The sequence below is a fragment of the Melanerpes formicivorus genome, unplaced genomic scaffold, assembly GCF_026170545.1.
Source record: "Melanerpes formicivorus ecotype bairdi unplaced genomic scaffold, bMelFor1.0.p_v2 SCAF_51, whole genome shotgun sequence".
Taxonomy (NCBI): domain Eukaryota; kingdom Metazoa; phylum Chordata; class Aves; order Piciformes; family Picidae; genus Melanerpes; species Melanerpes formicivorus.
Window position 1 is genome coordinate 4,086,454 of NW_027142403.1, and position 27,289 is coordinate 4,113,742.

Genomic DNA, 27,289 nt, shown 5'->3' on the forward strand with positions numbered 1-27,289 from the left:
CTTTGTAGTTGGGCAAAGTTGCATTTGACTAAAAGATCCTTTCCCTTTTCAGGGAAACATGAGGTTAAAAGCTGACTATTCTAAACCTTTGACATAAATGTTATGTTTTCTAGGTCACACAATACTTTATTTAAAAGAGCTCCATCATCTAATTGGAGTGTAATGTTGGCTTTGGATGTGTTGTGTGCATGTGAAAATTTGCCATGGATCTTACCTTTTAGGCTACAACTGAACTGGGATTTTTATGATACATTTTGCAACACTGCCACTTCATATAAACAAACAAATAAAAAGCAAGCCCTGACCTTATTCTTTTCTGGTGTGTAAATGGAATCAAATTAGAAGCTGGACAAGCAGCCTTAAAAAGAATCAACAACATTGTGCAAATACTCATTTTTAGTAACTGCCCAATTGCCTTACAACATACCTTTATCTCTGTGTGAGGTTTGCCTGATAGGAGCTTCCAGTCTACATCTATTTAAGATAACACTGGAAAATACTATGTAATCAATTTTGAATAAACACATTGCATGTCATTATTGTAGGGAAAAAGATCTTGCAGACGCTCTAGAAGAAGGAGGCTGTGATCTTGAAACTGTCAGAAGCATCATTCAAGGAAGGCCACTGCCTGCTGATCTGAGGGCCAAAGTCTGGAAGGTAGATATGAGCTTCAATTAAGCAGCAAGACATACTTTAAGTTGTGTTTGATTTGAGATAAATGACTTCATTATCAGACATCTCTACAGAAGATATGTAGTACTGGAATTTTAATATGCATGTATCTTGATTCAATTTCACAATAATTTATTGAGTTAAATCACTGAGTTCAGTAATTGGGTAACTACAAAAGGGCTTTAAAATATTTAGAGGGTGTTCTATTTTTATTTTCAGATTGCACTTAATGTTGTGGGAAAGGGGGACAGCCTAGCATCCTGGGATGGCTCTTTAGACCTACCTGAACAGAGTGTAATTCATACAGATTGCCAAGAGCTGATTGGTAAGTTCAACTGCATTCAGATCCTCTATGTGAAAATTTCAGTATCCTCAGCTGGTTTAGGTCTTTGTCATTTGAATTAAATAACCTGAATGCTTACAATTTGGGGTATGGTGCTGATACATTTCAGTATGGCTTAGATTCATTACCTCAAGTGAGGTGTACGCCAGTACTTTGTCTGGAGTGTTGTCAGCCTTTTAACCAAGAGTCTGTGCAGGAGGATGCTTCAGAACTAGTGAAAGATGCTTTTTAAGTATGGCCTGAAGTTGTGGCAGGAGAGGTTTCGGTTGGAGTAGTCAGGCATTGGAACAAGCTGCCCAGGGAGGTGGTAGAGTCAGTGTACCTGGAGGTGTTCTAGAAATATGTGGACATGGCACTTTGGGACATGGTTTAATGGTCATGGTGGAGTTGGGTTGGCCATTGGACTCAATTGATCTTAGAGGGCTTTTCCAGCCAAAACAATTCTATGGTTCTGTAAAACTTAAGCATTGTATCACGGTATCACAGTGTAACTTAGGTTGGAAAGGACCTCAAGGATCATCGAGTCCAACCTATCAACACAGACCCCATGACTAGACCATGGCATCAAGTGCCACGTCCAATCTCCTCTTGAACGCCTCCAGGGATGGTGACTCCACCACCTCCCTGGGCAGCACATTCTAATGACGAATGACTCGCTTGGTGAAGAACTTCCTCACCTCGAGTCTAAGCCTCCCCTGGTGCAGCTTGAGACTGTGTCCTCTTGTTGTGGTGCTGGTTGCCTGGGAGAAGAGACCAACTCCTTCCCGGCTACAACCACCTTTCAGGTAGTTGTAGAGGGCAATGAGGTCTCCCCTGAGCCTCCTCTTCTCCAGGCTAAACAATCCCAGCTCCCTCAGCCTCTCCTCATAGGGCTTGTGTTCAAGGCCTCTCACCAGCCTCGTTGCCCTTAAGTGTGTGTGTATTCAACTCAATAATGACAGTAGTGTAGGAGTGTTTAACTTGATACCCTAATTACAGAACTTCCCCCAAGCCCTCTCTGTCAGTGCAATTATGCCATGAAATAACCTCATTCCATTTCTTTGAAAAGCCATTGATGCACTTTATATTTCTGTGCCTATTTCAGACCAGCTGTCAGTGCCAGAAGAGGAGAAGTCAGTGTTGCTTTTGGATATTGAGTCTGTTATTACTTTTTACTGTAAATCACGTAATGTCACATACAGCTCTTGCCTCGGCTGGATCCATCTACTCAAACCTCTGGTGCACCTTCGTTTGTCACGCAGTGATCTATACAACTGCTTTTATGCTATCATGAATAAGTTCATTCCAAGGTAAAACTGTCTTTGTTTTGTCTGTGCACTATTTTTGTTGGCATTAAAAGCTTTTCCTGAAAGAATGTGCATGTTGGGTCCAGCTGTAGCAGCACTGTTCGTGGGAGTTAGCAAATTCCTTCATGTGGTAATAAATTGAATCACCTCTAAATACCTGTTGATTTGAAGTGCAGGAGATGACTAAGTTGGTGTAAGATGTAAAAAGGAAGTTTAGCATATGACTGATGAAGAGCCAGCATGCCTTTTAAAGAACAACTGTCAGTTCATGTGGTATCAAAAGTTTAATTCATAGATGTTTTGTGAAAGCATTTTTACTTTCCTAGCATTTTGGGTAGCTAAAATGCTTATATACCTCTCACTTCAAAGTACTTTAGAAGCACTAAGTAAGTCTCAAAATCTCTGCAGAAGTAGTTGGTATTTTCCCTGTATTCTGAACTGATTTTTTTTTTATTAAGTTGGAGGTTTTCATGCTGTTGCAGAGCTGCTCTTACTAATTTTATCTTGTATTTTTTAATGTAAGTTCAAGTAGCACTATGACAGTCCAGCAAGGCTACAGAGTCTTCTTGGTTGAGACCTTCTCAAGTAATATATGGACAGTCTGTAATTAAATACCTTAGTCTGATTGCCTGGAGGGGAGATTACAGCTGAGCTACTGGATGTGTGACCATAATACAGAAAGTATGCATGGTATGGCAGGAAACATTTATCAGTTCTGAGACTTGACTCAGGTCGTGTCCATTTTTGAGTTAAAATACTGTTGGGTTTTGCAAAGTGCTTGGGAAGAGTGGTATTATAGTCACCTAACTCATGTACTTCCAGCCATAGAAGGCTTTTAGAGTGTCTAGTGTTTGTTTCTCTAAGAACCTAGGTGGTGTTTCAATGAGATGTGGAGGATTTCCTCTTTCTTGTTCCTCCCCACTCTCCATAGAAGAGTGAAAGGCAATATATGATAGACTTGCAAATCTCCACTTAGGTCAGTTTGGCCCTGATTTGGCATTTGACTGCTGGACCAGCATTGCTATTTGATAAAAGTTTCCTTTTTACCTTTTTGATGGTTTTGTTCTTTAAATCATACAGGTTTGTTTTTTATTAATTTCCCCCCTTTTTTTTTGTAGCTAATGAAAAATTTACTCTAACAAAATATTGACAACAGGTGGAGTAAATGTGTAGCAAAGCCTGGATCTTTTATCTCTTTTTTTTTCCTTTTCATTTTTTTTCCCTGAAAACATCTCTTGCAAGCCAAAGAAAGAGTAAGGAAAAAGCCATAAAGGCTGTTTTAGATGAGGGAGGGCTTGGCCTTTTTTACCTTGGAGGCATGAGGGAGGGCTTGGCCTTTTTTCCCTTGGAGGCATGAGGTGGGGGTTGGCCTTTTTTACCTTGGAGGCATGAGGGAGGGCTTGGCCTTTTTTACCTTGGAGGCATGAGGGAGGGCTTGGCCTTTTTTACCTTGGAGACACTATTACTCTTCAGGACTTTTGATATTAACTATCTTTTGAATTACCTATTTTCTTGCTGCTTTTTCCTCCATGATGATGAGGTTTTTTAACCCTTCAAAATGGATCAAGAGTTAATACTGAATTCTTAACTCATTCCTATGTGTTGGGAAGAAACAAAGTCTCTCTCAGACATGCTTGGGTGGAGAGTGATTGGTATGAGAGCTTGTAAGGTAGTAAACTAATTAAAAATCTACAAGTGGGTAATAAAAGTGTATCTCATCTCAGGGAGCACATGAGAGAAGTGCCTTACATCTGCTTAAATTACATCAGTGTTGCCTCTAACAGAGGGCAGAAAATAGCCTCTTTTTTTCATTAAGAGTTTGGGTTTTGTTACTAACATTGACACCATGCTCAATTTGGTTTGCTATTTAAGTCTGGTTTGAATATTTCTGTATGATATACTCTATCAAGTAGTGACAGTATTTAGTGCTTTCTCTTGTCATCTTAATATAGTAGGAGTTTCAGGTTTTGTGGGGTGGTTGTTCTTTTTGCTTTTAGGGCTTGGGGTTTTATTATTGTTGTTTTTTGGTGCTCTTGAGGCAAATGCACTTGATCAATCCCTCTGAATCAGAGGAACGATATAGGGAATTGCATACAACTGGAAAGAATTGCTACTGGAAGCCTGACCACTGGAATATTGTGAGAGGTTTTTGATTATTTTCACTCCTGCTTTCCAGAGATTGTTTTATGAAGGGAAGACCATTTCATCTATTCAGACTGCTTCTTCAGTACCATGAACCTGAACTCTGCTCTTTCCTTGATACTAAGAAGATGACTCCAGACTCATATGCACTCAACTGGGTAATAAAGTGAAAGTAGGGAAACATAATGAAAAATAAATTTCTGTTAAAATTTCAGTACGTATATTGCCAGTTTCTGGAAGAGTAGCACAAGATGACAACTACATATGTAGTGACAGAAATTCTGTGTTTTTATGTAGTGAGGGCTTTTTCTCTTCAGCTGCTTAACATAAGGTGTGAGATCTTGTTAAGGTCACATCCTTTATTTTACTGGATGTTAATTGAGCCACTAATGTTAGGAACTACTCAAAATAAGTGAGAATGAGAGCAAGTGATGTACTGAAGAAGAAAGAAGTCATGATGCTAGTTCTTATAGTGGGCAGCTGGATGTTTGTAGATATGAATAAACATCAGCCTAAGGAGTCTTTTAAAGTCAAATTAGCAATGACTTTTAAAACCTTTCTGCTAATAGATGTGGTTGACTTCCTCATAGGCCTTTGTGAATTTAGGCACATAAATTTTACAGCTCTTCCAGAATTGGTCAGTTCTTCCTCACCTTAACTTCAAAACTGCAAGTTGTGGGTAGTTACAAAGATCTTTGCCTTAACAATTGTTTAGTATTGTTTGCATAGCAAACCCTCGGGTGGCTCAGTTGGTAGTGCATCAGACCCTTAATGGGAAGGTCGTGAGTTCAAGCCTGCAGTGGGCAGTAGTGTCCTCTCTACTCTAGTCATGAGGTCTGTGGCAACAGGTTGGACTTGATGATCTTTGAGGTCCCTTCCAACCTTAGGAATACTGAAATACTACAACAAAACAGCAAAAATTCTCATGGTTCAATGCTGTTTAGTATATGCAAGACAAAACCATGATACAGTGCTTGAAGAGGCAGTGTCTTTGATAAAGAAGACTGTATGACCCATGAACTCTTGTAGGCTTGTCCAGGTTTCAGCTGGAAAGGAACACCAATCAAGACAAAACCCCAACAAGGCTCATCTTTTATATCTGTTGGCCTTGTACAATTGTTGTTGTACTTTCCACTAACAGGGGCCTGCTACCAATATTAATATAAAAATGTGTCCAGGAAGAATTTCCTTGTTCTCAAAATCTGTCTTTTGCCAGTCATCAACCTACAAAAGAAGAATTTAGTCTCTTTTTTTACCTACTGAATCTCCCTTTTAAAATGCAATTTCCCATAGTAAACACAAACCTCAAAGTTGTTTATTAAAATTTTAGTGACTCTTGGGGCAGGGCAGAATCTTTGAAAGGAGGAGGGGAAATGAGATAGTGCAGAGCCAGTCCTCAGTGTCATGCTTTCTGATGTGCAATCCTAGCAAAAAATCTTAAGCTTCACTTTATGTTATGAGATTACATTAAAATTCCATGTTTAGTCTGTCAAAAAATCTGATGTTCAGAGACCTGTCACTGGTTCTCTTGGGGCCATTTTGTTTTCAGCTGTGTTTGATTCAGAATTGCATACATCTTTTTTGCTTTCTCTTATGAAAGTATACTCTGAAGTGGTAGTGCTTAAAACCAGAAATTGAGCTTTTGAAAGCTGTAGCTCTGTTGATGCAGAATTTGTGTGCATCAGCAATTTCAGTCAAACCCCAGTGAAGCCAGCCGGTGTGCATTTGAGTTAGCTGTGCTTGCAAATACTATCTGGCACGGCTGAGAATTTTTCCTACCTTTTCTTTTCTCCACTTTGAACTTTGCATACCAGGGAAGCAGTATTGTTAAATGGAAACAGGCAAACAGTTTGCTAAATGATAATGAAAAACTTCTGTTGCTTGCAAATGTTTAATTAGCCATAACTCATCATAATGTAATGTTAAGTGAGTGATATTGGCACACCAGTGTGCGACCATGTTCAATTAGCTTGAGTCTGCTGTAAAAATTGAGAGTGTTTTTGGCAGGATCCTTTCACAGTCCTGTTTGCTTAGCTAGTTCAGTAAAGACATTCTTTTACTATTGTCTTCTTGGTATAATAGGTATTTGGCAGTGGCTATGGGCTAAACAGTATTCCAGTCAGTTTGTTTTATCTCTGATTGAATTTGCAAGCTGACAATGTACGGCTGAGTTTGTCTTCACACTAGGCTTATTTATTCATGGGTAGTCTATACCAATCCAAACCATTCTATGATGCCATTGCTGCACTGTTCCCATCCTTCAGTACATGGTGCAAATGTATATTGTAATGTCATTTTGTTGGGCTTGTTTTGTTTCCAGCTGTATTGTAACTTTAAGATTGTTCTTGTTTATTGCCTTTTCTCATGTTGCTTTTCAAATGTTTTAGCTTGGAAGCCTCTTCTCCTATTACTGTTCAGCTGAAGTCACTCAGGCAATATGGGATGGATATCTACAACGAGCAGATCCATTTTTTATTTATTTCTTAATGTTAATCATCCTTGTCAATGCAAAGTAAGTGCATAGGCAGTTCTTTGGGACATTCCTTACTGGCACAGTTTCAATCCTCTTCTGTGAGTTTCGGTTTGACTAACGTAATCTATGCCTGTCACTTTACTGTTTTCAGGGATGTTATCTTAGCACAAGAATTGGATAAAGAAGAAATGATAAGTAAGTACTTATGTAGCTGGTGAAATATTTACCACATAGCATAATCTACTTTGATATTTTTTTTAATTACTAAGTAACGGAATTATTTAACTACCTTTCTGTGATTTTTCTCATTTATGAATCCTCTCATCCACTAATTCCATTCTTACTGTTCTTCTGCTGCACCACATTTGCTGTCTTTATTCTTCCCTCCCTTTATTCTTCCCTCCCTTTATTCTTCCCTCCCTTTATTCTTCCCTCCCTTTATTCTTCCCTCCCTTTATTCTTCCCTCCCTTTATTCTTCCCTCCCTTTATTCTTCCCTCCCTTTATTCTTCCCTCCCTTTATTCTTCCCTCCCTTTATTCTTCCCTCCCTTTATTCTTCCCTCCCTTTATTCTTCCCTCCCTTTATTCTTCCCTCCCTTTATTCTTCCCTCCTTTTATTCTTCCCTCCCTTTATTCTTCCCTCCCTTTATTCTTCCCTCCCTTTATTCTTCCCTCCCTTTATTCTTCCCTCCCTTTATTCTTCCCTCCCTTTATTCTTCCCTCCCTTTATTCTTCCCTCCCTTTATTCTTCCCTCCCTTTATTCTTCCCTCCCTTTATTCTTCCCTCCCTTTATTCTTCCCTCCCTTTATTCTTCCCTCCCTTTATTCTTCCCTCCCTTTATTCTTCCCTCCCTTTATTCTTCCCTCCCTTTATTCTTCCCTCCCTTTATTCTTCCCTCCCTTTATTCTTCCCTCCCTTTATTCTTCCCTCCCTTTATTCTTCCCTTGTTTTGCCTTTGAACACTTCCACACCTAGCTTTTCTGCTTCAGTTTGGAGTATTTGAAACAATGACCATGTTTCTGAGCCCAAAATAGCAACTTTCAAATCCTTCTTTACCTCGACTACACTTGCCTCATTTTCCCAGTTATGTTTGTATGCACGTGATTTGAGCCTACTTCATTGGTCTTGTCTTACCTTCATCTGTTTTTCTAGAAATTATGCTAAATGTTTTGTGAGCCAGTTTCACCTGTTGTTCTCTTTAGTATGCCATCATGCAGTAATCTTTTTGAGGTTATAAGTGAGGGTGAGTGTAATTTTGTCTTTGCCATATACTGCAGAGCTACACCCCTGTACTATCCTGGGGATATAACAGTATTACTGATTTGGCACTGAGTGATTGCCCATTGGAATGGGCTGCCCGAGGAGGTGGTGGAGTCACCATCACTGGAGATGTTCAGGAGGAGACTTGACAGGGTGCTTGGTTGTATGGTGTAGTTGATTAGGTGGTGTTGGATGATAGGTTGGACATGATGATCTTGAAGGTCTCTTCCAACCTGGTTTATTCTATTCTAAATACTCTGTTTTAGAGGATTCTCTTGCTCAGCCTTCCTTAGAAAAGGCAGCTGACTTACTATTGCAAAGGAAAGCTAAAACTTTATGGAGGTAAGAATGTAGTAAAAAGTAATTTAGTTAAAGGTTTGGGAATGGCATGTATGTCCTATGGATAACAAATATTTTCTGTATCTTCTATTTCCACCTGGAGAGTGAATCAACATTCATGGTTAGTCAACAACCTCAATTGTACTATGCCTTATTAGAAATCAGTTGGTTTATGATGTTGAAAAGATGTTTGTGTCTGAAGTAATGGTGTAATTGTGTTGTTCATATATCTCAGAATTCTTAGAAACATCACCAGCCAATCTCAATTTAGAGGATATAGAAGACCTCTTCTCCTTGGCACAGTATTACTGTAGCAAAACTCCAGCTTCCTTCAGGAAGGTAATAATTGCAAAGTGATTTTGAAATTCTCTTTTTGGTGAATATTTAAGCTCCTGCTGACAGTAACTTTAGATATTTCGTTGTGATGAGATCTTAAGCTATTTTTTCATGATGTTACTCTGGTGCTATTTCCTGTTAGGATCTTTGAAAGATAAGGAGGTTAAGTGAAACGTGTTAAAGAGTTAAAATGTTCTTCACTTCATGACTAGTGACATTCTGGAAACTAGGTTCTTGTAAGAATGGATGAAGCAAAAATGCTATACTGACAAAACCACATTGTAGTAAACTGCAGAGGATTTCTAGCTGTACTTGCAACAGCAAGCAGGAAAAAGTCACTTACTAGAAACAAAGCTTTCATCACCTCTGCTGTTCTTGCAGTTGTTCCTTACTCAAGATATCCAGTTTCAGTGAATTCATGAAATAAAAGTAATTGCTAGTCATTACCTTTGGCTTCTGTGTACTTTGTCTGGTGGACATAGACAGGTATGTGAGTTTTGGGGGTGAGAGGAGCAACCAAAAGGAAGTATTTCATGGATTGATGATGCCATGATTTTCAGAAAGAATTTCAGTTAATCAACCATTTGACTGCATGGATAAGGTATGCATGTATTGGGCTTAATGTTTATGATATGGTGGATGTAGTTTTTCCTTAACTTTCACATCTAAAAGCAATGCCTACAGTTAACTTCTTTTTTTCCCCCCCTCCTTCTTGCTTTATTAGGACAACCACAGTCTCTTTGGCAGCAGCTTGCTGGGCCTCAAAGATGATGATACAGACTTGAGCCAGGCTCTGTGTCTGGCAGTTTCTGTGTCTGAGATTCTTCAAGCAAATCAGCAGCAAGGAGTCAGTATACTGATTTATTTATTTTTTAAACTCTTTTTTTCCCCCCCTGCAATTTTATAGAAAGGGGAAAGAATTGCTACTTTGTGTATATATCAGAAATCTTTTTCAGTGCTAGGAGCAGAAGTAAATGTTTGCTATTTTAAGACAATTTTCTTGCTTTGACATTGTCTTCATTGTACATGACTTGCTGATTGCAGTGCATTTGTGCTGTAGTAACCAGAGCTACAGCACTGAGAGCTTCATACAGCTGAATTGAATCTGAGGAGTGGGAGCTTAAAAGAAGTATCTCAGTAGTTTGAATTCCTTTCTAAATACAGCTACTGTGAAGGCAAATTTAAAAACAGCTCCTTAGTATCTTTGAGAACAATCCATTATGAAATAGCTCTTTTATCAATGAAAGGCTTAAACAACAACAAAAATGTATCTAGGCTATTTCTGTATTGGTTAATTGCAGGCATACTGAGATGCAGGGAACTCACTTAAATTATTTAAGGCCAATATATGGATAATAGTGTAGCTAGATTACACTGTTTCTGATTGATTACTGGCTTTTTCAGAGAGTCATTCAGCTGATGTGTTAGTGGGAAATCACTATTAGAATACTGTAGAATTTGAGATGAATCAAATAAGATTTCCCAATACCTGTTAGCCCTTTCAGGGGTTGCTGTAGTCTTTGGATTAGTATGAAAATACAATTCTGTGCTTTCCCATCAATAATTACACTAATTAAAAAATTTTAACAAGAAAAATCTTTCTCTTTCAGGAAGGAGTGAGGTTCTTTGTAGTGGACTGTCGTCCTGCAGAGCAATACAATGCTGGGCATTTATCAACAGCATTTCATCTGGACTCAGATTTGGTTTGTGTGCTTTTTGTTTCTTCACTGAGTTTTGGATCCTAATGGGAGAGCAGAATGTCTGTCATGAAAAATGAACTCTTGCTTGTGGACTGCAGTGTCTATGTGATGAAGTTTCACAATTCAGGTTCTCTGAAGGACATTTGAGAAACTCTTTTTGCTGAGAAGTTTAGCCATTAGTGATATTAGAATGTGGGACTCCACTTCGTTGCCTCTCGAATGAAAATGATACTCAGTATTTGTGCAAGTGTAATTATATAGGAGAGAAAAGGAAGCTGAGGGAAGACCTTCATGCTCTCTACGGTTGCCTGAAAGGAGGTTGTTAGGAAGATGAGTTCACTCTCTTCTCCCAAGTAACAGAATCACAGAATGTTAGGGGCTGTAAGGGACCTCGAATGATCATCTAGTCCAACCCCCTGCCAGAGCAGGATCACCTATACCAGATCACACAGGAACGCATCCAGGCAGGTGTTGAGTATCTTCCAGAGAGGGAGAATCCACAACCTCCCTGGGAAGCCTGTTCTAGTGTTTCTTTGTCCTCACAGTGAAAAAATTTTTCCTCATGTTTACTTGGAACTTCAAGCAAGAGGACAAGAGGAAATGGCCTTAAGTTGCACCAGGGGAGGTTTAGGCTGGATATTAGGAAAAGCTTCTTCACAAAAAGGGTTGTAAGGCACTGGAACATGCTGCCCAGGGAAATGGTTGACTCATGTCCCTGGAGGTATTTAAAAGACTTGTAGCTATGTCACTTAAGGACATGGTTTAGTGGTGGAGAATTGACAGTTTTAAGATTTACATTTTGACTCAATCTTAAGGGTCTTCTCTAACCTTAATGATTTCATGATTCTAGGAGATGGTCTGCTGGGTTTTAGCCTAGATGAAAAATTATTTAGGGTGAGTGTCCTTCTCAGTATCACAGTATAACTTAGGTTGGAAAGGACCTCGAGGATCATCGAGTCCAACCTATCAACACAGACCTTATGACTAGACCATGGCACCAAGTGCCACGTCCAATCTCCTCTTGAATGCCTCCAGGGACGGCGACTCAACCACCTCCCTGGACAGCCCGTTCCAATGACGAATGACTCGCTCAGTGAAGAACTTCTTCCTCCTCCTGCTAGCCTTACTTGAGCATTTTTAAAGTTTTTATCCTTTATCAAGTTGTGTTACTGTATATTGGTGTCAATCAGCACTCTTGTTTGTTCCACAGATGCTTCAAAACCCATCAGAATTTGCACAGTCGGTAAAGTCCCTATTAGAAGCACAAAAGCAATCTATTGAGTCTGGTTCCATAGCTGGTGGGGAACACCTCTGCTTCATGGGAAGTGGTAGGGAAGAAGAAGACATGTATATGAACATGGTGCTAGCACACTTCTTACAGGTACAGCTAAATTGCTCTTGACTTTCATAGCTTTTTAAAATAGCTATCAGTGTATATGTACATACTATTGATACTAAATCACAAATTATTTTCCCCATAAAATCTTAATCTTACTCCAGTTTAGAGGTTTTATGAAATTTACTTGTGTCTCATTGATGTGCTTGCAAAATTTATCCCAGAGATGTTTCCTTCAACCAAATACATCTTTTCTGTTGCAGAAAAACAAGGAGTATGTAAGCATTGCCAAAGGAGGATTTATGGGTAAGGTTGTTAATCATGAGCTTTGGCTTGAGGAAACTTGGTATCTTAACTCAGTTGATACTTTTATTAGGCTTTGGCTGTGAATCAACTAAATTAGTAACAAATAGGTCTTATTTGTTAGGCTTTTGTTTTGTGTAAGTCAGCACTTGGTTGTGTAAATCACTGTTAACTGTTATGAGTTACCCATATATCTGAATGGTGAAAAATGAATACAGGAAATGCCCAGGATGGGGAGGAAATGCCCCTTTTTTCCCTAACTTATTCTTGATGTTTAGCTTCTGAAGATTGCAGATCCATATGAAAATGCTACTTGCTAATTACTATCAGTTGTTGCTGTATTTTCCTAAATGATCAGTTCATAATTCTTCAGTTTATGTTGCTGGAATTGGGTTCTCCAACAGTGGAGAGATCTGTGCTGCAGCTAGTAGTCCATGTGTAGTGTTGTAAGAGCTATCTTTAGGATGATAGCAGAGATTTATTTTTAGTAGCTGCTGCATTTTAACTGTTTTCTTTAGCAACATAAAGATTATGCTAATGCCTGTGTACTACTGAAAGGAAAGCCAGGAATGATCATAGGATTATCTGAATCTCTCTCTTTTATTAAATTGTATGGAGCAAAAATTGTTCCTGATCAGTCTTGGGATCTAGATCAGCACACTAATTCCAGTGCAGTTCTGAATGTTTTTTTCTGATGGCCTTTTAACAGCCCTCCAGCAGCACTTAGCAGACATCAATGTGGAAGGACCAGAAAATGGATATGGCCACTGGATTGCTAGCACCTCAGGCTCGAGAAGTAGCATAAACTCCTCTGTTGATGTAAGTGAATTTTACACTGTGGTGATATAGTAGGGTGGGAGCCCCAGGTGTACTGAATTTTCTTCATATTCCTCATTCTATTCTGTAAAATAGTTAAGTCATGATTGCTTTCAGTTGTGTATTTAGTTTCAAACCATAGTCACCATCTAGTTGGAGAAAACCTAAACATGTTTATCCTCTTGAGAAGAACTTGTAGAGAAGAACTTGCAGCAGAATCGGCGTAATGAGCAATTCTTTTCCTGGCTCTGGGAATGAATTAGTATGACACTGGCATACAGTTTCATTGGAAAGCTCAAAATTATCTCTTTCCTACAGATGATATGTTGGGTGTAGAATTTAGCTTTGAATTTGAATACCACTTATCTATAATAGAATTCCTTGCTCTGGACTTTCATATCAGAGTACACAGTAATAAGATAGGTGAAGCTTACTTTTGGATCACCTTTACCATAGATGCATGTCTTCGATGCAACTCTAGAAGAATAGTTAATGCTGTGATCAATGCTCTGCTAAAAAGTAAATGACTATTTTGTAGTCTACTTCCTTTGTTAAAAAACTAGAGATGATAGAAGATTGGTTTTGTGTGATTAATTCTGAGAGGAGTTACTTTTTACAGGGTGATTCTCCTAATGGTTCAAATGATGGAAAAGGAGTAAAGTCCCTAGTAAATAAAATGACAGTTGCTTTGAAGACTAAATCTGTGAATGTGAAAGAAAAAGTAATTAGTTTTATTGAAAATACATCCACTCCAGTGGACAGGTAAGTAATTGATCTCTTGGGAATCAGCAGTGAGGAGTGACTTCCCATTTTGGGAGGTTGTTTTGTAAATAACTGTGCTAATTGGGGGGAAAAAAGTTACATTCCGGTTTCAACTTTCAGATTTCTACCCCTATCCTCCTCACAATTTTATCACAACACAGTCATCCTACTGTGCTGCCTTAGTCTTGCAAGGCCAATGTGAAAATTTACCTAGAATTTGTCACTGCATGGTTAGTTTGACTGTATTGAGTCTAAAAGTCAGGAGTGGTTTCACTTTTTTTTCAGTTCCTCCCCATCCTGACTCCAGCGGAATGGGTGAATGACAGAAAGATTCTGGATAGGCTATGTTGTTGACTGGTTTTGTTCTATTTTGTTTTGGGGTTTTGTGTTGGTTTTCTTTTTTTCCCCTGTCCCGCCTTGTCAAATGGATCTTAACTTTTCTTCAAGTAGTAATGTGCAGCTACTTTTCAAGCCCAGAATCCACTCTTTTCATTTTTGTAGTCTTAAGCAGAGCTGGGAACAAGAATGTGCAAATTTGTTAAGACACTTCCACAGTCAGAAGTAATCATTCCAAGTACTTAACTAGATAAAAGAATAACAGCTTCCATCTATCAAAGCTTTCATTGAATATCCTGCTTCAGAGTTCCTTCAAACACAGCTGGTGGAGTTGCTTATTTCTATGATGTTGGTATTCAGGAATCTTACAGAGATAATAGTGTTTGTTTGCTAGCAAGATTGAAATCATGTGCCCAGACTAATGGTAGTGTTTTGTAGTCATTAATCAGAAGGTACAGGTTGTGGCTTTTTGTGTTTGGAAATGAGTTTTTGTTTTTTTTAATTACTAATTTTCACAATGAGAGGCAAAAAAGTTGTCAGTGGCACTTGGTAGCAGCATTTCTTGTGTCAAGAGTTTCAAGTAAGGCTTGTATGTGAGCCATACACAGCATGAAAAATGCATCTTGTAGTAGAATGTTCACAGACATTTTTCTGCCTCCTGGCTGGATGTCATGAAGCATTTGCTTTGATTTATAAGCATCTTCCTCAAAGAAGATAGATTGCCAATATAGAGCACTTCAGTTATTTATCTAGATTTTTTTTTTCCTTTAAACCTTTTTTGATTTGATTTTCTTTTTATTTAATTCTTTTGTTCTGTCCTCTGCCCCAATGTACTGTAGAATACCTTTCAATATTCCCTGGCCAGACAGAGCAAGCCTGGAGCGGTAAGCTTGATAATTCAGCAGTATGACTAAAACCACCTTTGTTGTATTTAGCATGGCACCACAATATTTGTAAGCATTGGTTACACTGACAAAACTGCTTGCATTCTTACATGGGGGTTTGTATTGAGGTGTTGGGTTGGTTTGTAATAAAGCTATTGGGTTTTACAAGTATTGATCAGAGGACTAGAGGAAGAAAAAGAATGTACTGGCAGTGCTTTCTGCTCTTAGCTTCTACTTTTGTTTCTGTTCTCTTTCTTACTATTGCTTTTTATGCAGTTTTTCTCTTTCCTTGTAAAGTCCTTGTAACACATACAAGGAATATAAAATCACTTGTAAAATATTTATCTATTTTATTAGTGACTTGTGCTAGTGAAAGATACCAGGAGCAGTTACTGAGCAAATTTATGGCTTAAAGTTTTAACAAGAGAGACTACAGCTATGAAAAGGTTTTCTAAGGTCCTCATAAAGTATCATCAGAGCTTAAAATATAGCAGGGAAGCCATGCAGAAATCTGGAATTCTTATGCTTCTTATCACATGGTAATAGAACATGCTGATGGAAACAGAGGTGCTCATTAGTGTGAAAAGTGCTGAGTTACTAAGTGAACGTGCCTTGCAGCTCTCCTTTGTTCACATAACTAAAGGATTCCATGCAAATGTGGAGCCCCTTCAAATTTGTTTCAGATTTATTGGCTTACAGTTAGTTCAGAAATTAAAATAGTGAATTGAGATGATATAAAATTGCTTGTGATAAATGCAGGATAGCTCATAAGTAATCATTCTGGATGTATGTTAGGAACTCTCTAGCTTTTGACCCTCACAGACTGAAACAGGTGAACAATTTGTGCTTGAAGAACTTAACGAAGATTTAAAATGCTGTTTGGGTTTCCAAAGATTTTGCACCAATTCTTCTTTCAAGTAGCTTGCAAAGAATTTGGGATAGAATTGGCCCATCAGCATTACAGAACGGTGGTGTGTGAGCAAAACGATGAGCAATGACAAGCAGTATTTTATTTGTTTAAAAAAGAACAAAGTGGGACTAGCTGAATAGCACAGCAATTTAAAGAATATGGTCAGAAAGTCTTAAAATGCTCATTCAAAAGATTTGGTGATGCTGTGTGATAGCTAAATGACCCTTGAGTATCTATTTGTAACCAAGAATTACACTTTGGTTATTACACTTGCTCCTTTGACTCAAATATGCTCACACTGTGGATTACTACACTAGTCTTACAATTGCAGCTCTTAAAAACCTGGAATGGCATTCTTTTCTCATCCATTCAATTAGATCCACTTTGTGTTTCTCACTAATATATTGTACTTTTTACATTTGCCATTGAAAAGGTATTGCCTTGTGATGGCCTTCCATGCAAGTAGGTTAAAGGAAATCCATTTCTAGTTTAAGATCATGGAATGGCCTAGGTCATAAGAGACCCAAGAGATATCTACTCCAATGTCCCTCATCTAGCCTGGCCTTGAACACCTCCAGGGAGTGGGCATCCACAACTTCTCTCAGCAACCTATTCCAGAGCCTCACCACCCTTGTACTGAAGAAGTTCTTCCTAAGAACTTCTTCCTAAGATCCAGTCTAACCCTACTCTCCCTCACCTTAAAACCAGTCCCCCTTGCCCTATTGCTAGAAACCTTTAGGAAAAGTCCCTCTCCAGCCTTCCCTTAGGTTCCCTTCCACTATTGGAAGGCAGCTATAAGGCCTCTTGGAAGTCTTCTCTACTCCAGGCTGAGCAACCCTAGTTCCCTAAACCTGTCCTCATAGCAGAGGTGCTTCTGCCCATGGATCATCTTTGCAGCCTTCCTCTGGACTTACTCCAACAGTTCTATGTCCTCTGTATGATGGGGACACCAGAACTGGATGCAGTATTTGCGGTGTGGTCTCACAAGAACAGAGTAAAGGGGAAGAATCATGTCTCTTGACCTCCTGGCCACATTTTTATATACTGCCAGCTTTTTATAAATAGCATTTTAACTTCTCTTCTCTTGACTAACTTTGATCTGTAAGCACTAATGAGATCTTCTCTTAAATCCTCTTGTGTAATTTGACACTATTTAAATGTGCTTCTTCTCACTCAAAAGGTTTTGTATCACTAAAGCATATTTACAAAACCCTCCAATAATGAAGCACTGCCCTCTTGAATTGTCAGTGTCATTGATGCTTATAGTCTTAAGCACTAATGAGCATGTTTTTGTATGGGTTTTTTGTTTGTTTCATTGTAGAATGCATTTTTGTTTAACCATTTATTAATTTTTACTAATTTATTTCTTTTGGTTTTGCTATTAAACATTTCCTTGTTTTGTCTGTTTCTTAATTGTCCCCATAGACAATGTGGGCTTCTTTTTAACATTCAAATACTCTTTCAGATATGCCTAAGTGCTGCTGGCATTCATTTATATATTACTAAAGAGCTTGCCTCTCCATCTTGGTTCCACAGTATGGTGTTAAGTGGAGGGCTAATGGTGTATAGGAAATATGAATACACTTTACAAGGAGAAGTTAGAGATTCTGAAATGGGGGAAAGAGAGAGATGTGGTTTGGGTTTAGTTTTGTATCTTTAAAACCATAGAACTGTTGAGGTTAGAAGAGACCTTGGAGATCATGAAGTCCAACCACTCACCTAGAGATCTCAATCCCACCACTGCTGCTAAAGCACATCCCTCAGCACCGCATCCATGCGTCTTTTAAATGCCTGGAAGGATGGTGACTCCACCACCTCCCTGGGCAGCCTGTTCCAATGCCTGAAAACCCCTTCTGTGAAGACATTTTTCATAATATCCAACCTGAACTGCCCCTGGTGCAACTTGACACCATTTCCTCATGGCCTGTTACTTGTTGCATGTGAGAAGAGACAAACTCCCACCTCACTCCAGCCTCCTTTGAGGTCCCTGTAGAGGGCACTGAGGTCTCCCCTCTGCCTCCTCTTCTGAAGCCTACACAACCCCAGTTCTGTCAGCTGTTCCTCTAAGACTTGTGTTCAAGGATCTTTGCCAGCTTCACTGGCTATTTAGACCTGCTTCACCACCTCAATATCTTTCTTGTGGTGAGGGGCCCAGAATTGAACACAGTTCTGAAGGCGTGGCCTTACATGACAACTGTGACCATGTAATCACAGTGCTCTAAGCTGGAGCTTTAAAATATCTCAGAATTTGGAATGGTTATTATCAAATACTATTATTCAGTTTTATTTGTGCCATTCAGTACCTCCAGAAATTGATTTAAATATGATTTTTTTTGAGGTCAGTATCTATGGAGAAACCCCAGTGATGCTGGGATTTTAGCAGTAGGAATTGCTTAAGCAAAGCTTTCAGGATTTGGCTGAAGAAAGTGAAGGACAGGAAGTCAGAGTTCATGCTGCAGGGGATGGTTTATGGTAACTCCACTTTGAAGTCCTTAAGTTACTTTGCTTTGGGCTTTGTTGTTGTTTTTTGGGTTTTTTTTTATGAATTAACCAGAAAGATGATCTTTCTGACATGGTAGTCTGTTTTCAGACATGATTTTCCTCCCTCCCAATTTGTCATCCCTGTAAAGATGCCCTGACTATCCAGAAATATTTCTGTTTCATGCTAGAACCTCCATAGCACGCTGTCCGTTCTTAGGTCTTCAATGTGTTTTGTCATTTAGCTAGGTGACCAGAAGTTCTTTCTTAAACAAAACAGCAATTGTTTGTTCACTTTATTTTTTACAACAGTCAGCCTTGTCAAGTAGCCGAACTACGTGCTTTCACTAACCAAACTGCTTGATCTGTCAGTCACCCCTTCCTTGCAGGCAGCTTCATGAAATTCTCTTGTCCTTCTCATGTGCACACTTGTTTGCATTTTGCTAATATGTTATTGTAGGAGTCAGACCATCAGTTTGAAAGTTACTTTTCTTCTTCCATCCCATATCCTCTCCTGCCCTTTTTATTGCCAACAGACACGTCAGCAGCAGCGACAGAGTGGGAAAACCCTACCGTGGTGTGAAACCAGTGTTCAGCATAGCAGATGAAGAAGAATATGATACTGGTAAGGAGAAGATCTTCCTCTTACCTAGATCAGCTTGTTCAGACAATGTTATTAAGTTTGTCTAAATCATAGGTGTGTCTTTTACATCTTTGTCTTGCAATGTGACATTTTTCTAACTATTATAATGTATCATGGCTTTTTATACTGGTGCCTGGGACCAACCAAGAAACAGCTTCAAATATACCATATTTATTAGACTTAAATTTTTGTTATTGTTGTTGTGACAGCCACTGAACAGCCAAGAGGATTCAATGGAAACAGATGGATTTATTAGGCTGTTTATGTTTGCTTGTTATTTCTATAGTGAAGATCTGTGTTTCTGCACTGGCTTTGTACACGTAGACCTGCAATTATATCTCTATTCTGGCAGTAAGCAAAACATGAAGGGCCATTTTTGGCTGCCAGATCTCAGGTTGACTCTATAGTATTGGCAGTTAGTATACTGATCTGAATTTCTGAACATATATTTGGAGGTGGGCTTAAAAGGGTTAATATGTGCACACCTCTCCAGTGTTTTGGACCTTGGTTTTTAGCATGGAATCTATTAACAGTTGATTTGTCTCGATATGCGTGCTGCAGGCAAAAAAAACCCCATGCCATTTCTTTATCTAGTTGAAATATTACAGGTAAAACTGGAACACCACCCTTGTCACAAAGGATATTTTTGGAGATCTGTACTAACATTAGAATAGTGTAGATCTACTACTGTCCTGGTTTTGTTCTGGTAATATTACCTCACACCCAAGCATCACTATCTCAGTAGCAACCTTTCCACGACCAAAAGGCACACTTAGCTTCACAAAACCATGAATAGTTTGGGTTTGAAGGGACCTTACAGATCATCTAGTTCCAGCCTCCTCACCATGGGTAGGGACACCTTCTACTAGACCAGGTTGCTCAAGGCCTCATCCAGCCTGGCCTTCAGCTAGGCAACCCATTCCAGTGTCTCACCACCCTTATAATAATTTCTTCCTAATATCAAGTCAAACCTTCTTCCAGCTTAAAGCCATTCCCTATAAGGAACCTCCTCATCTCCAGGCTGAACAGACCCAGCCATCCCAGTCTCTTTTTACAGGAAAGGTGTTCCAGCTCTGTGATCATCTTTGTGGCCCTCCTCTGGACCCGTTCAATGTCCATCTTATTTTAGGGGTACAAGAACTGGGCACGGCCCTTCAGATGGGGTCTTACAAGGGCAGAGTGCGGGGGGAGAGTTACCTCATTCATCCTGCTGGTTTTCCAAGCAAGAAACAAATAACTGAGAATCTTTGACCTGAAAAAAGCAAACAACAAAACAAAGCCTTTAAGAAGATTAATGAAAGAGATTCATGGAGTCATTTAAATAAGATTAATGACAAACAGTTGATAAGCCTGCTATAAGAACTGGAACAGAGTGAAATGAAGCTGTAATGCTAACAAGATGCCACTCCAAATGTGATGTAATTAGGTTTTCACAGTTCTTTGAGCATCCATAATAGTCCTTGGAAAAGTCTTTGGATTCAGCAAACCATATTATTAAAGATGAATTGGTGGAACATATTTTGACTAAAGGTTGCTTGCTAATTTCTATTCACATTTGCTTTTAAAAGCACTATTAGACTTGGCAAGTAAGTGGAATCACTGCAATGACTTGAGCAAGCAAAGCCAGTGCATGTGGAGTGAAATGTTTTGATACAGAAGAATGCAAAAAGTGAACTTCTTTCTGTATAATTGTTTTTACTTTAGTAGTTGAGGGGGTTTTATAGTACATCATTGCAGTCTTGCTGTAATAATTGCAACCTACTCTAGATGGCCCTGCTGGAATAGGAGAGTTGGACCAGGTAACTGCCAGCAGTATCTTCTATCTTCAATGGTTCTGTGAAATGAAAATGGGTTTTCTCTATTCCTATCAATTCACTGAAAAAGTACTTAGTTAAAAGCCTTTTTAAAAGAGTGGCTATAATTCTGAATTATTTTGAAGTCTATAGTTTAACAAAATGGACAAAAGTGGCTTTGCAAAAAGGTGTGTCTGTCTATTTGTTTGACTGTGTGTTTTACTTGCTACCACCTCTCCCTTCAAAACAGATGAAATTGACAGCTCCTCAATGTCAGATGATGATCGAAAAGAGGTTGTCAACATCCAGACATGGATAAATAAACCTGATGTGAAGTATAACTTCCCCTGCAATGAAGTAAAAGAAAATGGACATATGTTTCCCAGGTACTGGAATTCATAGTATCATAGTATCAGTCAGGGTTGGAAGGGACCACAAGGATCATCTAGTTCCAACCCCCCTGCCATGGGCAGGGACACCCCACACTAGATCAGGCTGGACAGAGCCTCATCCAGCCTGGGCTTAAACACCTCCAGGGACGGGGCCTCGACCACCTCCCTGGACAACCCATTCCAGGGTTTCACCACTCTCATGGGGAAGAACCTCCTCCTCACCTCCAGCCTGAATCTCCCCACCTCCAGCTTCATCCCATTCCCCCTAGTCCTATCACTACCTGAGATCCTGAGAAGTCCTTCCCCAGCCTTCCTGTAGACCCCCTTCAGATACTGAAAGGCCACCTTGGAGCCTTCTCTTCTGCAGACTGAACAGCCCCAACTCCTTCAGTCTGTCCTCACAGGAGAGGTGCTCCAGCCCTCTGATCATCCTCGTGGCCCTTCTCTGGACACGCTCCAGCACCTCCAGATCCCTCTTGTAATAGGGGCTCCAGAACTGGAGGCAGTACTCCAGGTGGGGTCTCACCAGAGCTGAGTAGAGGGGGAGGATCACCTCCCTCAACCTGCTGGCCACACTTCTCCTGATGCAGCCCAGGATCTGATTGGCTTTGTGGGCTGCAAGTGCACACTGAGAGCTCCTGTTGAGCTTTTTGTCCACCAGCACCCCCAAGTCTCTCTCCTCAGGGCTGCTTTCCAGCCAGTCACTGCCCAGCCTGTATTTGTGCCTGGGATTGCCTCGACCCAGATCTTAAGCTTAATGAAAATGTCTCTATTGATACCTATTTTTAAAAAAAAGCAACCCAAAACATTGGGCAATTAAGTTATTTTTTATGTTAAACTAGGGAATGAAGGTGCCAGACTACCTAGAACAAAATGGTGCTATGGATTCATAGATTCCCAGAATGGTTTGGGTTGGAAGGGACCTTAAAGATCTAGTTCCAACCCCCTGCCATGGGCAGGGACACCACCCACTAGACCGGGCTGCTCAAGGCCTCATCCAACCTGGCCTTGAACACCTCCAGGGATCCACAGCCTCCCTGGGATAATTTCAAAAAGCAAGGATGTTGCAGCATGAGAAGGCCCTGATCAAAGCACTATTTTTACCCTGTCTGCACGTCCAGCCGTACGTGGGCCTGCAGCATGCATTCGCACACACAGCTCTTGTGGCTTTGCCCTCAATTAGGCATTTGCAGGAGGTTTTTGTCATGAGTAACTGATGGGTAGTGTATGATTGCATTCTTTTATTTGCAGCATTATAGAATGTTAATTATGTGCAAAACCTAGTAAGAAGTTTGGCTTTGCAAAACAAGGTAGTATAAAAAATTGGTTTTAGTAGACAGGCTTATTTTTCAAGTCCAAATAGACCCAAATAGCTGTGGCTCCAGTTTTTGTGTGCTTGTCTCTGTGCCTTGTACTATGCATCCATCTTGCCCCTAAGATTCATTGGCCTTATTCATTCTGCAAGAGCATAACATGATGCTTACAGTATTTTGGTTTCCCCAAGGAGTACAAATCATGTTGAATGTGGGTAACAAAAAGCTATGCTGGGCTTTCTCTTCCATCATGATCTTGTCTTTGCTTTATTGTTAATATTTTCCCACTAGATTTATTTTATTTAGTGTATGATCAGTAGTCTGTCACAGTGTTATTTCTCAAACTGAATCTGAGCTCAGTTAGTGTGTTGCCACCTGTAGTTGAACCATGCATTTCTTCCTTGAAGAAGGCAAAAGTGAGTCTTGAACTGAGCTGGCAGATCAGTGTTTCCATATTAATGCTTGTGACTGACAATCATGAAGTGCCTGTGTGTCCTTTTAGCTTAGGTCTGATGCTCCACATGTAGAGTTGGTGCTCTGTAGATGGAGGGATGGGTTTTGGGGTGTAGTTGAAGGATGAGAGAGAGGCTGGAGGCATTTTCCCTGTTCTGTATGTGGTCTGACAAATTACTGGTGGTTGTGATGTTTGATGGCATTCATGGGTGTTGTGTTGAGGTGATGTGAACAGCTTGGTCTGCCTTGGTGTGCTGCTAAGGGGGCTTGTTTTCAAAAATGGCTGTGATACAGTACTCAAGGAAAATGGGAAGTATTTGGTAGACCTTTCAAAAGCACAGATTGTTAAAGTGTTAAAATAGCTTCATAGCTTTGGGAAGTGCTTAACCTAGCTCTCTCCATGTAGCTTATGTGTGGAATTTAGCTTTCTAAATACCTGATACTTAGTTCACTAGCAAATTTAATGTGTATTTTTCTTTTCTCTCAAGTCATCTCCTAGTAACAGCAACTCACATGTACTGTTTGAGAGAGATTCCATCACGAAAGGGACTGGCTTACATACAGTCTCGGCAGGCACTCAACTCTGTAGTCAAAATCACATCCAAGAAGAAACACCCAGAACTGATCACCTTTAAATATGGAAATAGCAATACTTCAGGCATAGAAATTCTGGCAGTTGAAAGGTAAGCCATCTCAGTAGGAGGGACAAACAGGAGGCTGGAAATCAGGGGCATGCTGTGCTTCTGGGAATTCTGGTGCTCTGTTTTCACAAGTGGGAAATGAGTTTCCTAGCTAATTAGCAAAATTGTTCTATGCCTGTTGCCTGCTTAGAATGAAATTGGTTTGGTAGTAGGTTAGACAAAGGTAAATTGAAATGTGGCAGAAAACTTTGCTGCTTGTTGAGTCGATCACCACCTTGCTGACTTCAGCAAATCCAAGAGATCATAAATAAACAATCTACAGCTATCTGTCAGAATCTTTAAATCCCCAAAACTGAGGCCTGCCATGCTTCAGTTGGACAGTGTCTGTAGAGATCTTGAACTGTCTACCTATGCCATTAGTGAAGACCTTTCCCTTTCCAGGATGGCCTGTGAAGTATTCCTAATAATTCTAAGTTCATAGATGTGAAGTGCTTCATACTATAAGCAGGAAATAAATGTTATGTTCTCAGTAGTTTTTCAGTATATCCCCCCCCACTTCTTCATCCTTCTTTGCAGCAGAGAAAAAAATGAAACCCAGAATTAAGGAAATGATCCTCAATTTTATACTGAACTAATGAATGATGGCTCTCTCTAATTTTTGTTTGTTTTTTAAGGTATTTGATTCCAAATGCAGGGGATGCTACCAAAGCCATAAAACAACAGATCATGAAAGTATTGGATGCCTTGGAGAGTTAATAAATAAAGACTTTGCAGAGAGCAGTTTATAAAGAAGAAACAACCAAGATACTGTATGTGGACACAAGCTGACTGTTCCCTAACTGAATACTAACTTGAGACTTGTTCTGTTTGCTGATGGGAGTGCCTGAGTAGCAGGCCTAAGATAGGGTAAATTATTATCAATTTCTGAACAGGATTTTAAACCTTTTTTTATTACTTTTTTTGCTGTTGTGTTGAAGAAATGTTTATTATAATGGTCAGTTTGTTTTGGTTTTAATGCAGCCTTAATGTGAGTGATCTGCTTCTTTGCAAGTGAAGATGCAGCTGGGTTCACATTAAATGTATTAAAGGCATTAAAGCACTGTCTGGTATGGAGAAGCAGTTGAAAATGATGGGGTTTAAATTACTGTCACTTCAAAGTAAATTGGCTCACAGGATATTAGGGGTTGGAAGGGACCTCTGGAGATCGAGTCCAACATCCCTGCCAGAGCAGGACCATATAACCATATAACCTAGTGCAGGTCACACAGGAATGCATTCAAACAGGTCCTGAAAGTCTCAGAGAAGGAGACTCCACAGCCCTTCTGGGGAGCCTGTTCCAGTGCTCTGTCACCCTCACAGTAAAGGAGTTCCTTCTCATGTTGAGGTGGAATTTCCTGTGCTGTAGTTTATATCCATTACCCTTTGTCTTATCACAGGGTACAGCTGAGAAGAGCCTGTCCCCTCCCTCTTGACACCCAGCCCTCAGATATTTATAAACATTTATTAAATCCCCTCTCAGTCTTCTTTTCTGCAGACTAAAAAGCCCCAGGTCTCTCAGCTCTCCTCAGAGGACACATCCTCCAATCCCTTAATCATCCTGATAGCTCTCCATTGGACTCTCTTGAGTAGATCCCTGTCCCTCTTGAACTGGGGAGCCCTGAACTGGATGCAATATTCCAGGTGAGGTCTCACCAGGGCAGAGCAGAGAGGGAGGAGAACCTCTCTCAGTCTGCTGGACACACTCCTCTTAATGCACCCCAGGATACCGTTGGCCGCCTTGGCCACAGGGGCACGTTGCTGTCCCATGGATAACTTGTTATCCACTAGGACTCCCAGGCCCTTCTCCACAGGGCTGTTCTCCAGCAGATCATCTCCCAGCCTGTGCTGGTGCAGTTTATTATTCTTTCCCAGATGCAGACCTCTGCACCTATCCTTGTTGAACCTCCTTAGGTTCCTCTTTGCCTAGCTCTCCAGTCTGTCCAAGTTTTGCTGAACAGACACAGAGCCTTCAGTTTGGTATCATCAGCAATCTTGCTGAGCAGACACTCTGTCCCCTCATTAGTGTCATTGATGAAGATGCTGAACAGGACCATACCCAGCACTGATCCCTGGGGGACTCCACTAGTTACAGCTTTCCACCTGGACTTGGCACCATTGACCACCATTCTTTGGACTCGATTGTGTAACCAGTTCCTAATCCATCTCACTGTCTTTTCTTCTATCCCATGCTTCCTGAGCTTGCTCACAGGGATGTTTTGGGAGACCATGTCAAAAGCCTTGCTAAGGCCAAGGCTCCGTTACCTACAGTCCATCAATTTGATTTTGCCTGCTGAGTAGTATCAGGGAGTGACTAAAAGCTTAGGTTTCTGAGCAGAGCAGATAAAGATCTTAGAAATACTGATTCTTTCACATTCAACAATGGTTAAGTCCAGCTGGGACTGCAGATAAATGGGAAATAAATGCAAGAGGTGTGTAAAATTAACTTCTTTAAGAATGCCTATCCACTGATAGGTCTACATAATTGGAATGGGTGGTAAAGGTATTCTTAAATACCAGAACCTACTATGCACAATAAGCTTTTACTGCAAGACTCTGACTTCTTTTTTTTACTGATGCAAAATTTTACATTTCCTAGATTGAGACTGTTTCTGTTGTAAGGATGAATGTGTGCATTGAAATTAGTGCTTCATGACAGAATATGACCATTGAAAACAAGTTACCTTGCTTCTCAGAAACAAAATGTCAAAGATAACAATTAGACCTATTTAAAGCATTCAGCTGAGCACAGAAATGTGCTCATCAAAGGTATGCTCAGCATGAAAATCAGTGCACACTAAAGAATTATTCAAGTGCAATATACCTGTGATAAATTTATTCATTAGCTGTTGCTTTCATTGATTCAAGGATTTGTTTATCTCTTTTTTTTTAACACTTTCTAAATGAGTTGGAGAGAAGGCAGCCCTGTGGTTGTTTATCAGCAGCTTTCCACTTGTTCCAGGAACGGTTCTCTTGCTTAAAGTCTCAGTACAGGAATGTCATTATAGCTGAGGCACCAGCATCTCTGTAGAAGGATGTGGAAATTGCCAAAACAAAGTATGTGAAAGAAAGGTAATAGGGATCACTTTTTGCTGTGTGAAGTCTTCTGAGTGTTTGAATCAAACCGTGTGAAGTTGGTACATCTTCAGGAGGTAAACTAAACTAAACTGACCTTTATAAGAAACAGGTATTCTAAGTTATTTTACTAGGATTCAAGCTAGGGCACTTTAATTTTGGAACTAATTCCTCATTTTTTTCCTTTTTCTTTCCTTTTTTTCCTTTCCTCCTTAGTATCTGAGTAAACCAATAGAACTTGAACTGTTGAAAATACTTGCATGGAATTGCACCTGGGCCAACACTCATGTATTTGTAGTTTTGCCCAGCAGCTGTTGTATTACATTTTCCTCTTCCCACTCCCCTCTGAAAATATCCTGAGGAGTCTCTGACTCTGTGCCTATTTCAGCAATGAGATTTTTTTCATGTAAAGATGTTTGTGTTACTGTTTATAAACTAGAACTGTAAATAAACCAGTACAATTTGAACATAACTTGTTCTGTCAGAAAGTGTTCAGTTGCACACTGTGTGAATTCTCTGAATCAATTAAGAGTCTCTCCTAAAGGGGTTTTGTGAAGTGGAAGTGA

The 27,289-nt window shown here is 39.9% G+C and overlaps 1 protein-coding gene across 2 annotated transcripts in view; it reads left to right on the forward strand.

Moving 5' to 3' along the window:
* The window catches only part of TBC1D23 (TBC1 domain family member 23), a 35,391-nt gene extending 8,196 nt beyond the window's left edge, over positions 1–27,195 (forward strand). Inside the window, exons 2-19 of one of the 2 annotated variants that reach the window (XM_068160678.1) lie at positions 546–657; positions 892–997; positions 2,100–2,304; positions 4,478–4,601; positions 6,831–6,955; positions 7,068–7,111; positions 8,752–8,855; positions 9,577–9,699; positions 10,463–10,555; positions 11,763–11,933; positions 12,152–12,194; positions 12,901–13,010; positions 13,627–13,769; positions 14,945–14,989; positions 18,914–19,002; positions 21,064–21,199; positions 23,460–23,654; positions 24,287–27,195. In XM_068160678.1, the coding sequence (XP_068016779.1) occupies positions 546–657; positions 892–997; positions 2,100–2,304; positions 4,478–4,601; positions 6,831–6,955; positions 7,068–7,111; positions 8,752–8,855; positions 9,577–9,699; positions 10,463–10,555; positions 11,763–11,933; positions 12,152–12,194; positions 12,901–13,010; positions 13,627–13,769; positions 14,945–14,989; positions 18,914–19,002; positions 21,064–21,199; positions 23,460–23,654; positions 24,287–24,368 (2,050 nt within the window). In that variant the 3' untranslated portion in view covers positions 24,369–27,195. The remainder of the gene's footprint in view (positions 1–545; positions 658–891; positions 998–2,099; positions 2,305–4,477; positions 4,602–6,830; positions 6,956–7,067; positions 7,112–8,751; positions 8,856–9,576; positions 9,700–10,462; positions 10,556–11,762; positions 11,934–12,151; positions 12,195–12,900; positions 13,011–13,626; positions 13,770–14,944; positions 14,990–18,913; positions 19,003–21,063; positions 21,200–23,459; positions 23,655–24,286) is intronic. The other variant, XM_068160677.1, reaches the window with a different exon arrangement.
* The last annotated feature ends 94 nt before the right edge of the window (positions 27,196–27,289 follow it).